Raw genomic sequence first — 16,042 nt, 5'->3', positions numbered from 1 at the left:
GATATGCCGCACAGGAATCTACTGTCGCACGCGACCGCTGTCTCTCCTTGTTTCTGTATCCGCCTCAATTACACCGAGGAAGAACGTCGGGAAAGGAAACGCGCTGCATAGGAGGGACGCAGCCCCATCTCGATAGGGTAACACTTGCTCACCTCGCTGTTCCACACGGTCGTCTTCTCCATGATCGAATCTGCGCGGCAGATGAGCGCAGAGGCTCGCCATCTCCTGTGATCATCAATTTGAAGGTCGATTTGCAGATGGATTTGTCTCGTAGCGTTGAATGTGATTCAGTCGGTTACCCCGCACCTGTGTCTCTCGTTTTGTCGATGGTGAATCTCGGTACCCGCTACGCTTGATTGCGTCACCAGGAGCGGCGTGACGTCTCCTAACTGGGATCCTTTGTCCGAAACGCTCATCGTGGCCTTCCGCCTGTCATTCTATTTCGTTGGGCATGTGGCAGCAGGGGAGTAACCGAGATTCCGTCTTTTTCTTGGACAGTCTATTCTTCGTCTCTTGGTGTGCACGGGCGCTCAGCGATTCTCGGAAGCTGGGCAGAGAAGCCTCTCTTTGAGCGCAAACCCAAGCCCATGTCCCCAGATGACCTCGACCAGATGCTCCGTGCGACCGTCTCGATCCGTCACCATCAGATGAGCGAGGAGGGGAAAGAAATCCACAAGCTTCTCAGGGACTCCGCCGATGCACTCAAAACAAGCAAAGGTACGTGGACAGCTGTCAACCAGCCTCTTCAAACGGGGGACCAGAACGCGCGACGAAACGACCGTGATGAGAAGCTGGACTCACTTCTCGTCGGCCCGCCACGACCGTACAGCTTGCAGATCTCGATTTGCGGAGCTCAGTGTTATTCAGGCGTGGGGGCGGAACACGTCTACACGTCCGGGGAAAAAACTAGGGAAACACGAGTCGTATAAGTGGGGCTCTCGGAAACTGCTAACGTTCGCTGTGTCGTCTCCCGCCCATTCGCCTTGTCTCAAGTTGCTTGGAGACGCCGCCAGGCCTCTAACACCTACGCAAATCTCTCTCTGAAACATCACACCCTGACCGAAAGGCCGCTCTCGTTCGGAATCATGCCGAGACAGAAAACGCCGTGTGCCTTTCGTGCTTCTTAGGTGCCCCGCAGTGGAGGTTGCATGGCGACTTCGTCAACTCGATTGTGATCCAAGGGTTTACCGCCCTTATTGTCATCTCCATGAAGCAGCTCTGCAAAACTCTCGAGGCAGGTGAGGCTGATACGAAGCCCCAGGTTACAATGACTGCAAACGTCCACGACGTCCCGGCTGAACGCTAACCTCCGTGCTGCTGCGAAAGCCCCGCCCTTGACCACGAACGCACAGAGGTTGCCGAGACTTGCCTCCGACTGCAGCGAAAAAGGCAGGCCACAGCGCCATGCACTGTGCGTCAATGGCGAGCGCAAAAGTGCAAAGGCAGCGCCTGACAGAGGGAGGCGCAACTGGGCCCGACTTGCGCTGGGTTGCCGCCAGCTCGGGAGCGCATACGGACGGCTGCATCGGGGCGGAAACTCGTTCTCTCCTGCTTCACACGCAGCTGCACACGCAGCTTCACACGCAAGCGACTGAAACAGTGGCGCTGGCGAACGTGGCCATGCGTCGCGCGATCGGAGACAGTGTCCGGCGGCGAAGCTTTTCGTGAGGCAACCCTGAGGGAAATTGAAAATGCGGGAGGCAAAGGAAAGATTGTGTCGTTGGCGAAATACGATTTAGGCGGACGTCAAAAACTAGCCACGAAGGACCACTCTCGCTGGTATCTCCCTGATGCAGCTATGCAGCCCAAGCCGGAAGTCGCGCCGCTGTTTGAAGTCAAGCTCGAACTCGTCGACAACTCGATTGATTTCGTACCTTCGTTTGAACATGATAAAAAGTAAGAAATCCACTCTTGCAGCGACCAGGCTTTTTCCGTCGCTGCTCTCAGCCGTCTCAAACACGTGGTCAATGCACACCAGACACGGAAGGCGACATGGGAAGCGATTATTCCTCCGTGGTTGCCTGGCAAAAGGCGGATACCACATGAGGCAAGGACGACTGCAGTATCGCCCCAGTTCTCACCCCTTTAAACGGCGCTGAAAGGCCTTCGCCGTTGAGTCGTCGCTAGGGTAGCAGGCCACCCCTCTTTAGACGAGGACCTCGCGAGTCTGCTCGGGTTTCGTTGGCTAACGGGAGGGGGGGGAGGGTACAGGAGCCTCTGCAGGGTTGGAGCTGCATATATCATACCGGGATTGTTAGGAGAACCCGTGGACGGCTGTGTCTCCCTGATCTCCACCTGACGTGCAAATCGATGTCGATCCTCGACTTCTAGGACCTATTCGAAGGACGGGCGTCGCTGCCCGTAGGGGCGTGCTGCCCGAAAAAGACTTATCCGGACAGTCGAACTCCCAACAGCTTTTCGCATACCCCCCAATCAGTAGAAAGCCTTGACACGGTCGCTTCCATGCGAGGTTTGCGATGCAAAGGTCGCCTCCTGTTAGCTCCTCGTGGACCTAGCCCTCGGCGGGAAGCGAGACAGAAGCTGGACTGTTTTCTTCGTGCCGAGCAGGGGAGGCAACCAAGGAATTCGAGATCTCTTTGACCAGTGGATCGCCGACTTCTTCAAGTGCGCCACAACCGTCGCGCGTCTAGACACAGGCACGGGGGACTATTTGAATGAAGTAAAGGACAATTTCGTCGTCATGGTAAGACACAGAGGCCTTCGTGGACTCACAGAAATGCCGATATTCGTTGACGCACCTCGCCCCCCGTGGGCGGCTCGTCGGCTGCTCTTTTGGACGACACAGCGACGGTAGGATGGGAGACAGAAGCCGGCATCGGCTGTTCTCCCAGCGCGAGTTGAAAAGGCAGAATCCAATTGCTGACCGAAAACCGTGGGACAGTCATCTCAGTGCGCATCGCGGAGAGTCAGTTGGATTAGGTAGCCGGATTCGAAAAAATACAGCTCCGACGCTCCTCGCCTTTCAAACAGCCTCTCCAACGCAGCAGCGTGGTTCCCGATCGTTTCTGACAGGCTGTGCGATCGCGCCTGACGAAGCTGCTCGACGCAACGAAACAGAGGTTGAACGAGTATCTCCTCACCTTTGAGGAATACGCGTTTCTGTGGAAGAGAGATATCCACGACGCGCTGGAAGAATTCCTCTCGGACGATCCTCGAGAACTCGTCGAGGACTGGAACGACTCTGAGACCGAGTCCTTCAACCAAATCATGGAAGTGATCGGTGTCGATCCCGGCAGACCTGTACGCCGCGATGCTTCTAGCTCGATCGAGCGAGGGTATATTCGCCTATGCTTTCATATATATCATATGTGTCATATATATATATATATATATCGTATATATATCATATATGTATCATATATGTATCATATATGTATCATATATATATCATATATCGATATATCATATATATATCATATGTGTATGTATCCTATATATATCATATGTGTATATGTCCTATATATATCATATATGTATATATCATATATATATCGTATACGTATATATCATATATCATATATATATCATATATATATGTATGGGTAGTTATCTCCGTCTTTGCTCTGCAGCATGACGTTAGTCCAAAGGCGGAGTTGCAGTTACCACGTTTTCATTTTGGCGACTTTGGACTCACGGTAGCCATGCCGAAATGCAGCTTCGGCGCTACATGAAGCGCCTTTTTTTCGAGCACGCGATGCTGACGCTATAGCAGCCAGCACCGGGGGAGGTCGCCGTGTTCGCTGCTTGATCCTTCTTTTCTAGAGAGGACAGTGCGCCTCAAACGTGTCTCTATTGGTGAAGAGTATCTTCGGGGAACTGTTCCCTTTGCGCACACCGCAGTACACTGTCTCTCTTCCGTTTGTGTTGTTAGATTCCGGCGTTGTCGAGATTTGACGAGAAGATAAGCTACTTTCAGAAAATCCGCAACGAAATCGCAAATTTCAAAACACCCGTCGATATCTGCTGGGTGCGCGTCAACGCGCAACCGACGAAGATTCAGTTGAGTCAGTTGGCCGCAAAGTGGGGGAACCAGTACACCAGTTTTCTCCACGATTTTTGCGTCGCGCGCATCGACGGCATCACTGGCTTCATCAACAAAATGCTGGGATATCTGGATGGGGATATTCCCTCCGAGGACGACGAGAACAAAGAGGCGCTGTACAACGTGATGACAAACATCCGCGACGTCAAAATCGCCATCGACGCGATCAAAACGCTCTTTGGGCCCATTCGCGAAGAGGTGAGTCAACTCCCTGAAACCCCACAAGGGGCTCGCGAATCCAGAGACAACAACCAGCGAGGGGAGAGGGAAAGTGGAAAAGCGCCAAAGCTTCGACTGAGGCATACGCAAAGTGCCCAGCCTTTCTCTCTTCGGTTCATCCTTACTGTCTCAGACTCCTCGTTTTGGGGGGAGGAGGTTCTGACAAGAGAACCCTACTGCGAGCGATCCTCCATCGCTAGTCAGCAGCATGTCCCTCTTCTTGCATGGAGTTGATGTCCGAAACTCGTTCCTGTTCCCTGCTTGTTACCCCCTTCTCGCGCGTTTGTGGTGCATCGATTTTAAGCAGAAGAGAGTTCCGCACACTCAGACCAGAGAGAGAGTTCCAGTCCCTGTCCCCCGGTGTCGCCTGCATGTGGTTTCGTCGGCTCCGACGAAACGTCGTGCCTCTTTTTCGCGCTTCGAGACCGTTTCTCTGTGTCCGTCGAATGCGTTGCGGATCTCTCTCCGTCGCAGGCGGCTTTGCTGAAGAAGCACGGCTGCTCAATCTCGGAGGAGCGCCTGGTCGCCCTCGAGGCGGCTCCGTCCAAGTGGGAGGAAGTGGTCCGTAAGGCCTTCGAAATAAAGGAAGCGATTTTGCCCATGCAGATGCAGGAAATGACAAACATCAAGCAAACGTTGTCGACGTTCAGTGACGAGGTCCAAAGGTTCCGAGACGCGTTTTTGAGGGAGGCACCTTTCCGCCACGACTTTCCCCGAGCCGACGTGTACACCTGCCTCGACGGGTTCTACAAGAGAACGACCGTCATGGAGAGCCGTGCGAAAGACTTCAACAACCTGGAAATGCTCTTCGACATGGCCAAGTCCGGATACAGACAACTCAAAGACACCTTCCTCGACCTGCGACTCTTAAAGGTATAGAGACCAAATCCGAACGCGAAGTCGCCGAACGACCTACCAGCTTCCCACCATGTGTACGGGCTCGGTGGCGGGGCGTACTGGAGACCGGCCTGTCCGGCGCAGGTTGCTTGCGAATTCGGTCCCAGTCTCCGCTGGATATCTCCGCTCTCGCGCTCTGCTTCGATCTCCTCTTGCTTCTCCCTTTCGGCTCCCTGCGTCACTGAAAGGCGAGCGACCAGCCGAGAGAGGTTGCCCGCCTTCCCGTGTCCTCTTCCGCACACCGTGCAGATCGTCTCGTAGACATCTCTGTTACGACAAACAGTGTCGTCTGCAGACCCCGCGCACAGAGAGACGCTTCACTGAGGCCTGGACCGTTTGGCTCGCCAGTCAGCAAGCGAATTCGTCCACGTATACCTCTGTTTTTCGTACACGGCTATGAACCACTCCATGCACACATGTGTGAAAACCAAACGTTCCGCCCTGCCTCCCGGTGATGTCCGTGCGACGCATGGACCGCGTCGCAGCTCGTTCGCACGTGGCCGCTCTTTTTGGCAATCTGACAGGCACTTCACGGGAGGAGCGGTTTGAGTGGAGAAAGCTGGCAGGATGTGTACGGAAACGAGCAGGCTCAGAGGCCATTGGAAAGGATTTATTAGGGGGTTGAAGAGAGGCCGACGAGAGAACGCAAGGCAATGCTTGAAACGAAAACGCAGGCAACCCGCCAACGTGCGTCCTGAAGCTCCGGTCTGGGCTGTGTGCTTGCGCGTCAGCAACTCTGGGATGTCATTGAGTTGTGGAACTTCTCCTTCGACGACTGGAAGTCGACCCTGTGGGACAAGATCGACACTGACGACTTGCTGCTTCGTGTGAAAGAAATGCAACAACAGCTCAAGGCTCTGCCAAAGGAAATCAAGTCGATGCGGCCTTTCTCGGTACGGACCATGCACACAGCCCATTTGTCTTGCAATCCAACGAACGAAAAAGAAGTGAAACCGTAACAGGCAGAAACACTCATGCAGGCAACTCTCCCACGCACATACGTATCTCCACTTTTTGATCCATAAATAGGTCGGTATGTCAGGACACACGTTCACGCAGATCTCTCTGTACAGCTGAGAGGGCCCCGCTCCTGTACTGCGGGCGCAGAGCGAACCGAGTTTTTGCGTCTCGCCTCGCACGCGCTTCCCCTCTCTCCGCTTGGGTCGTGGCAGCGCAGGCGCTCCTGCTCACATTCTATACTTCTCGAACTTGCGCACGGTGAGGGTGGAGGTGCGTGACTGTCTCACACGAATGAGGTGAGAGTATGGCCAACACGGATCTCGAAGCAGGTATTCCCGAGCTGTGCTCATGGACTCAGAGGCCTCCCACGCCGTTGTCGCGATTCGCATGTCAAGAAAATGCGTTGCCTCGTCTGCGCCGCAGTCCCCGGGGACTGGAGTGCCCGAGCTTCACCTGCCTTTTCGCGACTGGGGGTGTGCTTTCTGCTTCCAGTGGCTGCAAGGCGAAGTGACAAACATGCAGATTGCGTTGCCCCTAATCAACGATCTGCACTCGGAGTTCATGCGAGATCGACACTGGACGCAGTTGATGGCAGTAGCTGGCAAAACGTTCACGAAAGGCAAGCAAGGAGAAAGAAGAGGCGCGACTCTACACTTGACGCCTCTGCACTACCTCTCAGGCTCAGCCCAGCGAACCTTCCTCGAAAAAGTCGAGAGAGGTTTGCCTCCGGTCATAGATCGTGCTGCGTGATCACGTCCCTCGTTTGTACGCCTCTTCCAGTGTACCACTGACGCAGAACAGAAAACGCAGATCCGGTTTCGGTAGCGACTTTCGTAACTCTGTGCTTCCGCTGTCTTGCTTTCCCGCGTCTCGCGCGGCACGTTTCTCGGTTTTCCGTGCTGCGTCAGCCTTGTTTCTGGAACACGAAAACGGCGCCCAGCGAAACGCCCTGGAGACGCGTTGCCGCCCCCTGCCGTTCTTCCCCTCGCCTCCGGTGTCGTGCGTTTCCCTCCTCTCGCACCGCCTGGTCGGCGTCGAGGCCAGAGCATCGGGGACGACTTGCGGTCGATGAGGCCTGTCCTGTTGAGGAAATCCGCGCGGCCCGATTTGTACTCTTTTCCGTTCCCTGAAGAGCTTTTGTGTCTTCGCTCCTGGCCCGGTCCCTTCTCGCTGTTTTTTGCCTCGCGCTGTTACATGAGCTTGCTGGAGTTTACTAGGGAGTCGCGCCGTTCGTCTCCTTTTTGGGGCCGGGCGCTCTTCCTCACAACTTTTTTCTCGGGGTTGTCGCTGTGGTTTGCGACGCCTGCGTTGTCGTCACTTTGCCTCCGAAGCCTGCGCACCGCGGACGACTGTTCACCGAGGATCCACCGACGGCGCTCGTTCTTTGCGCTTTTCCTTAGGGCCCGACTTCAGCTTGGAGGAACTTCTCAAGCTCCAGCTGCACGCGCATGCCGACGGCGTGTCTGACATCGTTATCCTCGCTCAGAAGGAGGCGAAAATCGACAAGAAGATCAACGAGATCTCGAACGTGTGGTCAAACATGGCGCTTCAGTTCAACCTCGAGAGAGAAGACGTTCCGCTTCTCGAACCCCTCGACGACGTCATCGAAATCCTCGAGCAGCACGCCATGGACCTCATGACGATGGTCTCGCAGGGAAACGTGATCAACTTTTGCCGTGGCGCCGTCGACGCGTGGCAGAACAAACTCCGCACGGTTGACTCCGTCCTCAAGGCGTGGGTGGAGCTGCAGAAGAAATGGCAGGTGCGGGCGAAGGAAGCGAGAGATCGAGGAACGCAAAACGCGCAGACAAAAACGAACCCGACGTCGAGGCCGTCCGTGGCCTGTTTTTCTGCGTCGAAACCGACTTCCCGGAGGTTCGACCTCCTTCGCTGTCGTTCTCGCCCTTGAAGCTCTTGCATGCCTGCGTCTTCCTGCGGCATTGTCGCCTCTGCAGTCTTCGTCTTTCCATCCCTTTCATCTTGCGTGAGACTCTGTCCTCCTGCCTACGGCTATGTCCTCTAGTTGCTCTTCTCTCTCTGGTTTCTCTGTTCTTCGTTCTCGTGACTTGCTCCTCCTTTCTCGGCTTCACCTGCTGGTTTCCTGTCCCTTGTTTGCGTTGTGGCGTGGCGTGCCGCCTCGTCTGCTCGCGCAGCGCCTGCAACCGATTTTCATGCAGTCCGAGGACATCCGCTCGCAGCTTCCCGAAGACTCCAAGCGCTTTGAGACCGCCGACGGGGAGTGGAAAGACATGATGTTCGGCGCCGCGCAGCAGCCCAACATCGTCGAGTCTTGCCACTTCGAGGGCCGCTTCGAGCTCCTCCTCAAACTCCGAGAAATGATCGAATCTTGTGAAAAAGCCCTCAGCGGTAAGACGTATCTGCAAACAAGAAGACACCCACTGCCATGCAAGAGGTGAAGCCCCATCAACACGACCACACACGCACGTATCAGATATATATATATATATATATATATAATGGTCATCTGTATATATATATATATATATATATATATATATATCTATTTAGAGTTGATTGTACATCAGCATGGAGACGGTATGGTTGCATGCGGCCATGCACGCGGACAGCTACAGTTTTTGCGGGTAGTAAACGTGGAGCAGCGCCTATATTGGCAGCAATGTTGAACGGCGGAGTCTTATACAATTGTAGGATGGCAACGCAGCTGTCTTTGGAGGAAAGCTAACTTCCGGGTCACGCAAACGAACTCACACTTGTGTAAGCTTGCGCTTCAGGCAAATGACACGTGCATATGTAGCTTGGCCTAGCAGCAGCTCCATGTGTACAGGTACTACACGTGTGCAAACCTACAGGAGTATAAATAAGTATATGCGCACGTAACGTTGAAAAGATGGAAATACCGTCACATGAGATCGAGGTCTGGGTGTATGTGGAACCTTCTGTGCTTCCTTGCAGATTATCTGGAGCAGAAGAAGAAGGCCTTTGCCCGTTTCTACTTCGTCTCGAATCAAGCTCTGCTGGATATTTTGGCCAACGGAAATGACCCTCTGAAAGTGTGCTACTACCTCGGCGACTGCTTCGACGGAATCAAGACGCTCGACTTCCAGAAAGACCCAGTGCATGCGCGCGTTGCGTGCGGCATGTTCTCGAAAGAAGACGAATATGTCCCGTTTGGAGAAGACTACCACTTGGACGGGCCAGTTGAAACGGTGAGGCCTCCAGGGAACGTCGAGGGCGCGACTCACTCACATTCTCAAACATCGGGGCTCTCTTCTGCTGGAGCGAGAGGAGGAAGAACTGACCACTCACTGAAAAAGCCGAACTTCACCGCGGCCGCAGGGACACAGCGATTCAGTTTTACCCTGAATAGCTAAGCTTCAGGCACTGCGTGCAGATCTACTCACGTGTGCCTATATCTGTTTACATATATATATATATATATATATATATATATATATATGTGTGTGTATTTATAGAACGCTATTTTTGTGGATGCACATGGCTTTTTTCTCTGTAGTACGTCTGATTCCGTCGCCGTTTGTGTCAGTATTAAACAGTTCTTTGCGTTTTCTGCCTTCCTGCCTTCGATTCCGTTTGTCCCTCGCTTCACTCGGCCCCTTCTCCACGCGCTTCAGTATTTGGCCAACTTGGAGACACACGTTCGCAAACAGCTCCACGACATTTTGGAAGTCGCCAAATCTAACGCTGAGAACTGGGAAGTTGACAAGCCTCGGTGAGCTCTTTTTTTCACCCGCAGCCCGTGTCCAGTGTTGGGAAGAACAACGCGTTTCTGTTTCCCGGCAACGACTTGTGAGACAAACATCGGAGCGAGACGTGGAGCCTGCGTCGCTCGCGCAAGCGGCCGAGATGCTAGCCCCGTTCCTCCCTAACGCGATGGGTGGTTGAAATCGACAGGCTCTCCCTCAGTGAACTCTTCTCTCCGTTGAATGGACCAGTGCCTTTTCCTCTTGGTCTCTGCCTCGTGGAGATTTGCGAAGGCCTCACGCCTGGGTCTTGTGTCCTCTCGTGGCGCGGCCATCGTGTTTCCTTTCTCCTCGGCTGTCTTGTTCTCGTCCCCATTCGCGTCCGCTCTATGCGCTTTGCCCAGGCGTTCTTCCCGGCCGCCCACCTCCTCTGATCGGGGTGTTTCCTTCTCTGCATTTGTCTCTCTCCCTGCATCCCTTTCTCGCGAAATGCCTCGAGAGAGTAGCCGCTTCTCTGCCCCTGACTCTCTCGCTGTTCTTGACTTCCCTTCCACGGCTGTCCGGGTGTCCTCGCCTTCTGCGGTGTTCAGAGAGGACTGGCTGCGCGACTACTGCGCGCAGATCGCCCTCGTGGCGAGTCAAATCATCTGGACCGACGAAGTCTCGCGGTGCTTCGAGGAGTTGGAAGCCGGCTCCGAGAACGCCATGAAGGACTACAAGCGCGTCTACGACGACCGAATCGAAAAACTCATTCGCCAGGTCCAGCAAGACCTTGCCACCGACCTCCGCGTCAAAATCATTACCCTCATCACAATCGACGTCCATGCTCGGGATGTCGTCGAATCCTTCATCGCCAAAAAACTCACAGAAGGTGCGCCCAGTCTCTCCTCGCGTCTCGGCTGTATTCGCCGGTCTTCTCGTGCTTCCCCTCGACACTCGCCCCCTTCTCTATTGCTCTCCTCGTTCCGCTTCCTGGTCCGTGCACCAATCCCAGTCGCGCGTGACGATGACGCACATCCAGCAGCAGCCGCGCACCTCAGTTCCTGCGGCGGCACGCCTCTCTGTCGCTCTGTCGGGTGTTCGTTTTTCTTTTTTCTGCTCTCCCCGCGTTTCCTGCCCCGCGGTGACTCCTCGCGCTCGGCTGCCTGCCTTCCCCCTGCGATGCAGCGAGCTCTTTTCAGTGGCAATCTCAGCTGCGCTTTTACTGGGCACACAAACCCGGAGAAGAGAAGACGTGCGTCGTGCGCATGTGCGACTGGTCCACCACGTACATGTACGAATACGTGGGCAACTGCGGGCGTCTCGTCATCACGCCTCTCACGGACAGATGCTACATCACGCTGACGCAAGCGCTCAATCTGATGATGGGCGGAGCTCCGGCCGGCCCCGCCGGTGAGCCGCCACAAAAGGGAGAGCCTCTCTGCAGCGCACAGAGAGGAAGTTCGGAGAGGTTTGGGGATGTCGCAGAGTGTGCGGTTGAAGAAAAAGTGCGGAAGCGAAACCCGCGAAACCCACGCGCCACGTGAGGCGCGCGAATCGAGACAGACATCGCACGAGGCAGAGGGACGCTCGAAACGCAAACGACGAAAGGCCTCATTGATACGCCAATTCACCTCCCCACACCTGTAAAGGCTCTCTCGCGTACTGATACATACATGTATCTCTCTCTATATATAAATATCTATATATCTGTGTGTGTGTGTGCCGACATATATATAGATATAGATATAGATATAGATATATAATTATATCGATGCCTGAGTTTGTGTGCACGGCAGACGTGTGGAGTCTGTTTCGGTTAAGAGAAAACGCACCGCCAAAGGGAAACGGGAGAGAAGTCCGGAGTTAGGTAACGCTTCATTTGAGCGGAGGAACGAACGCGCAGAACGTTCAGGAGAGAGAGCGACGCGACGACGGCGCCCAGCGAGAAAGCCTGCAAAGACGACCGCGAATGCAGGGAACGGGGAACTTTGGCATTCAGCGTCCCGGTCGACGACGCGTGCCAGCGCCCAAGTCACGGGACGAAGACGAACCGAAAAAAGATTTAGTCGTTTTGCTCGGCCTTGTTCCGGGTTTCGTCCTGTTTGCGGGATCAAAACTCCCTTGCAGGCACGGGGAAGACGGAGACGACGAAGGACTTGAGCAGGGCTATCGGCCTGCCGGTGTTTGTGTTCAACTGCTCGGACCAAATGAACTACCTGTCGATGGCGCAGATTTTCATGGGCCTTGCGCAGTCCGGCGCCTGGGGCTGCTTCGACGAGTTCAACCGGATTTCGATTGAAGTGCTGTCCGTCGTGTCGACCCAAGTCAAGTCGATCTTGGATGCGATCAAAGAAGGCAAGAAACGGTTCCAGTTCATGGACGAAGAAATCAACCTGATCCCCACCTGCGGATTCTTCATCACCATGAACCCCGGATACGCCGGGAGAACGGAACTGCCAGAAAACTTGAAGGCGCTCTTCAGGTTCGAAACCACCTTTCAGCTGGATCGATTTGGCCATGGGCGCCACGAACACATGTCGTGTCTTTTACCATGTCCGCGCATGTCAAATACTTGTACAGACACACATATATATAAAACATGTACATGTAGCATATTTATATATATGTGCACATGAATGCAAACATATATCTACATATATGTACACATACCTAAGCGGACGAATCGGTTCTTTGGATCTCAGGTTCGCTTGCCTGCTTGCCGATTTCCGACATTTTCTTCTCTGCTTTGTAGGCGGCGGGCGTGGCGCTCGCGTGGTCCGCGACTGCGGCCTCCGGCCATTCCCCTTGCACGGTCTCCGATGCCGCACTTGCCTCCGCGGTGTGTGTCTCTGTCGGCTGCGCAGGTCGTGTGCGATGATCGTCCCCGACGTGTTGTTCATTTGCGAAAACATGCTCATGTCGGAGGGCTTCATCAACGCGCGCGCGCTCGCTCACAAGTTCGTCACGCTCTACTCTCTCTGTAGCGCGCTTCTGTCGAAGGCGCTGCACTACGACTGGGGCCTAAGGGCTGTGAAAGCCGTGCTGAGGCAAGCAGGCGCCCTCAAACGCGCCGACACGGCCGTCGACGAAGAAGTGCTTCTCATGCGGGCTCTGCGCGACTTCAACATCGCAAAAATCACCACCGACGGTGCGTAAAAAAGACGCTTGAGACGCCGCGCCTCCAGGAACGCGTCGACACGCTCCTGCTCCTGTCAGGGGAAAAGGCCACGCTTCCTGGACGGATGTCAATACATATATACAGTATAGACACCTACGGCGGGACACAGTTATCGCCTTTGTTCTTGAAGTTCCTGTGTTGAAACAAATCCACAGACATGGCCGAAAGTCTGTTAATATGCATTTGCATGTGTTTCTGTGCCCGTCTATCTATCCATCTGCATATTGGGGATGGTCTTTGGACGCAATAACGGTCACGACGGCCTGGCGGCTCATTCCCTCTGAGAATTTTGTTCTTTGATATACATCGAGCGACGTGGGTGTTTTCGAGGCGCGTCTTCGATTTTGGTGTCATTTGCCAGACAAACCGATCTTCCTGCGTCTGATCGAGGATCTTTTCCCCGGCATCCAAGCCCCCTCCAAGCGCGACGCGGAGTTTTGGAAGGTCGTGACAAACGTGACGAAGAAGCAGAAACTGCAAGCTGAGGAACAGTTCGTTCTCAAATGTGTCCAGCTCCACGAGATTCTCTCAGTACGTTTGAGGTCTGTGAGAGACAACTTGTTTTCAGCTTTTTAAAATACACATATTTTTGATGAGATTTGCACTGATTTCAGCAAGCCGGTTCGGTGTCGCGCTGGAACAGGAAGAACACCTGCAGACATATCGAACGGAGGCACGTTCGATACGGCAAACGAATGGACGCGGCTGCGACGCACTAGTCACATGTGAACATAACTTGGATGCGGCATCAAAATGGCATTTAAAACTAGCGTAACGTTTCTCCCCTTCGCCAGACGCCTCTGTATGTGAAGTTATATATACATATATACGTATATTGCATGCAAATACATCCACACTCGTGCGTTACGCGCATGTACATGTATGCGTGTATATATATATATATATATATAGATAGATAGATAGATAGATAGATAGATAGATAGATAGATAGATGGATAGACAGATAGATAGATAGATAGAAAGATAGATAGATAGATAGATAGATAGATAGATAGATAGATAGAAAGATAGATAGATAGATAGATAGAAAGAAAGAAAGATAGATAGAAAGATAGATAGAAAGATAGAGAGATAGATAGATAGAAAGATAGATAGATAGATAGATAGAAAGATAGATAGAAAGATAGATAGAGTGATAGATAGACAGATAGATAGAGAGATAGAGAGATAGAGAGACAGATAGATAGATAGCAAGATGGCAAAGCTGTGTCTGCTACGGTTGGGTGTTTTCGAGGCTTACGAGTGATTTTTCTGTTCGGTTTTGGGTCTCTGTCGGCTTCTCGCGTTCAGGTTCGCCACTGCGTGTTCGTGCTGGGGCCCCCTGGATGCAGCAAGTCGCGAGTGTGGAAGACGCTGAATAAAGCGCTCATCTCGACTGGCCAGGAGGCGGTCTTTGAGGCTCTCAACCCCAAAGCCGTTTCGTCGAGTGAACTTTACGGGTAAGAGGCGCACGCATCAGAGGAGAAGCGGATCCGAAAGAGAACGATGAGAAGGACAAAGAGAGGAAACGGAAAGGCCACAGAACAGGCATTCGCAGAGATCCTGTCACAAAGTGTGTTGCAGGCCGCGGTGAGAGAAAGTCTCGAAAGTGGGGGCCCCCGCGCCAATGCAAGTTCCCCAAAGTGACTGTTCGCTATTTGCTTTTTCTGCCTTGTCTCTTTCAGTTACATGACGGCGACGAAGGAGTGGAAAGACGGAGCGATTGCAGTCATCATGCGAAACATGTCGAAGGAGAGAGGACGGTTCAAGGCTTCGCACCTCCACAAGTGGATTGTCCTGGACGGAGATATCGATGCAGAATGGATCGAATCGATGAACACTGTGATGGACGACAATAAGGTACGCGCAAACAAAGAATCGCTCGAAAATCGAGGCCGAGAAGACAACGAGAAAAAACGTCTTCCGCAGAAATCGCGCCCTCGCCTCGACGCGCTCTGCCTGTCACCACATCGATACCACCCCTGCGGGCTATATGTGAATATATATATATATATATATATATATATATATGCATCATATAGGCACTGCAAAACGCCGCATTACTGCAAACTCGATCTATATATTCAGGCATTTTCTCGCTGGGCATATATATATATATATCTACTTACGTATATGCTTTTGTACTATGTTAGACGATTTGGTCTGGGATTCCATTTCGGTCAGTTGGACACGTGTCGTTCCATTCTTGGGTGGCGAGGCTCTTTTCGCAAATGTCCGATCGCCATGTGTTCCTCCACAAAAACCCGTTTCCCCCTCGTGTCCCTTCTACCCGCAACGTCTCTGTCTCTCCTTATGAGTAGTCGTCGCCTTTTTCAGTGAGGGCTCTCTCTGTCGAGGCCTTGCCTCTGGGGCGCCTTCTTCATCCCGCGTAGATCGCCGTCGCGCCTCGAGTTTACGCTTTCTGCGGGCGACTTTCCCATTGCTTTGGCCACGCACCTTGTGCCTCCGCTCGCCAGGTTCTCACCCTCGTGAGCAACGAGAGAATTCCGTTCACGAGCACCATGCGGATGCTCTTCGAAGTCGCCGACATGAAACATGCGAGCCCAGCAACCGTCTCCAGGGGCGGCGTTCTCTTCATCAACGAGAACGACGTGGGTTGGAAGCCCTACCTGGTGTCGTGGCGAGAGACGCTGCCTGACCAAATCGCGCAGTCCCAGTTCTACTTACTCTTCGCCTACTACTTTGAGCAGGTCAGACGCTTCGGTGTCCTCTCGACGCCCGGCCGCCCCACGGGAGGCAGTTGCGAAAACACAGACATACGTGCCTCTCGGCCTCCAAACCTCCCGCAGAAAAAAAAACACAGGTCCAGCGACAGGAGCTTGACAAGCCGCGTTGCGCGCGTGGTACCTTCCCCAAACGCCGCAGTTTTCTCATACGTCTCCAGATCTTCACAGTCTTATACACACATACACGTACACACAAATGTGCATATATGCCCATATGCAGAGCCAAGGACGTCCATATACATATATACATATATATGTATATATATATATATATACATATATGTAGCTCCTTGTTTCTGGACAAGTGTGCGAC

The 16,042-nt window shown here is 53.3% G+C and overlaps 1 protein-coding gene across 1 annotated transcript in view; it reads left to right on the top strand.

Moving 5' to 3' along the window:
- Positions 1 to 16,042, top strand: part of NCLIV_021800 (hypothetical protein) — a gene marked incomplete at both ends in the record, with an annotated part of 44,106 nt that overhangs the window by 6,255 nt on the left and 21,809 nt on the right. Inside the window, 21 exons of the mRNA XM_003882374.1 lie at positions 535 to 717; positions 1,128 to 1,238; positions 1,797 to 1,896; positions 2,569 to 2,704; positions 3,034 to 3,261; positions 3,893 to 4,261; positions 4,757 to 5,155; positions 5,911 to 6,072; positions 6,632 to 6,857; positions 7,540 to 7,901; positions 8,293 to 8,506; positions 9,074 to 9,327; positions 9,754 to 9,851; positions 10,413 to 10,693; positions 10,990 to 11,214; positions 11,932 to 12,286; positions 12,669 to 12,952; positions 13,344 to 13,513; positions 14,294 to 14,442; positions 14,668 to 14,842; positions 15,460 to 15,693. Of these exons, the coding sequence (XP_003882423.1) occupies positions 535 to 717; positions 1,128 to 1,238; positions 1,797 to 1,896; positions 2,569 to 2,704; positions 3,034 to 3,261; positions 3,893 to 4,261; positions 4,757 to 5,155; positions 5,911 to 6,072; positions 6,632 to 6,857; positions 7,540 to 7,901; positions 8,293 to 8,506; positions 9,074 to 9,327; positions 9,754 to 9,851; positions 10,413 to 10,693; positions 10,990 to 11,214; positions 11,932 to 12,286; positions 12,669 to 12,952; positions 13,344 to 13,513; positions 14,294 to 14,442; positions 14,668 to 14,842; positions 15,460 to 15,693 (4,715 nt within the window). The remainder of the gene's footprint in view (positions 1 to 534; positions 718 to 1,127; positions 1,239 to 1,796; positions 1,897 to 2,568; positions 2,705 to 3,033; positions 3,262 to 3,892; positions 4,262 to 4,756; positions 5,156 to 5,910; positions 6,073 to 6,631; positions 6,858 to 7,539; positions 7,902 to 8,292; positions 8,507 to 9,073; positions 9,328 to 9,753; positions 9,852 to 10,412; positions 10,694 to 10,989; positions 11,215 to 11,931; positions 12,287 to 12,668; positions 12,953 to 13,343; positions 13,514 to 14,293; positions 14,443 to 14,667; positions 14,843 to 15,459; positions 15,694 to 16,042) is intronic.

This window comes from Neospora caninum, chromosome VIIa (genome assembly GCF_000208865.1).
Source record: "Neospora caninum Liverpool complete genome, chromosome VIIa".
Lineage (NCBI taxonomy): Eukaryota > Apicomplexa > Conoidasida > Eucoccidiorida > Sarcocystidae > Neospora > Neospora caninum.
The sequence above is the reverse complement of the archived record's forward strand: the minus strand, read 5'-3'. Positions and strand labels throughout refer to the sequence as shown.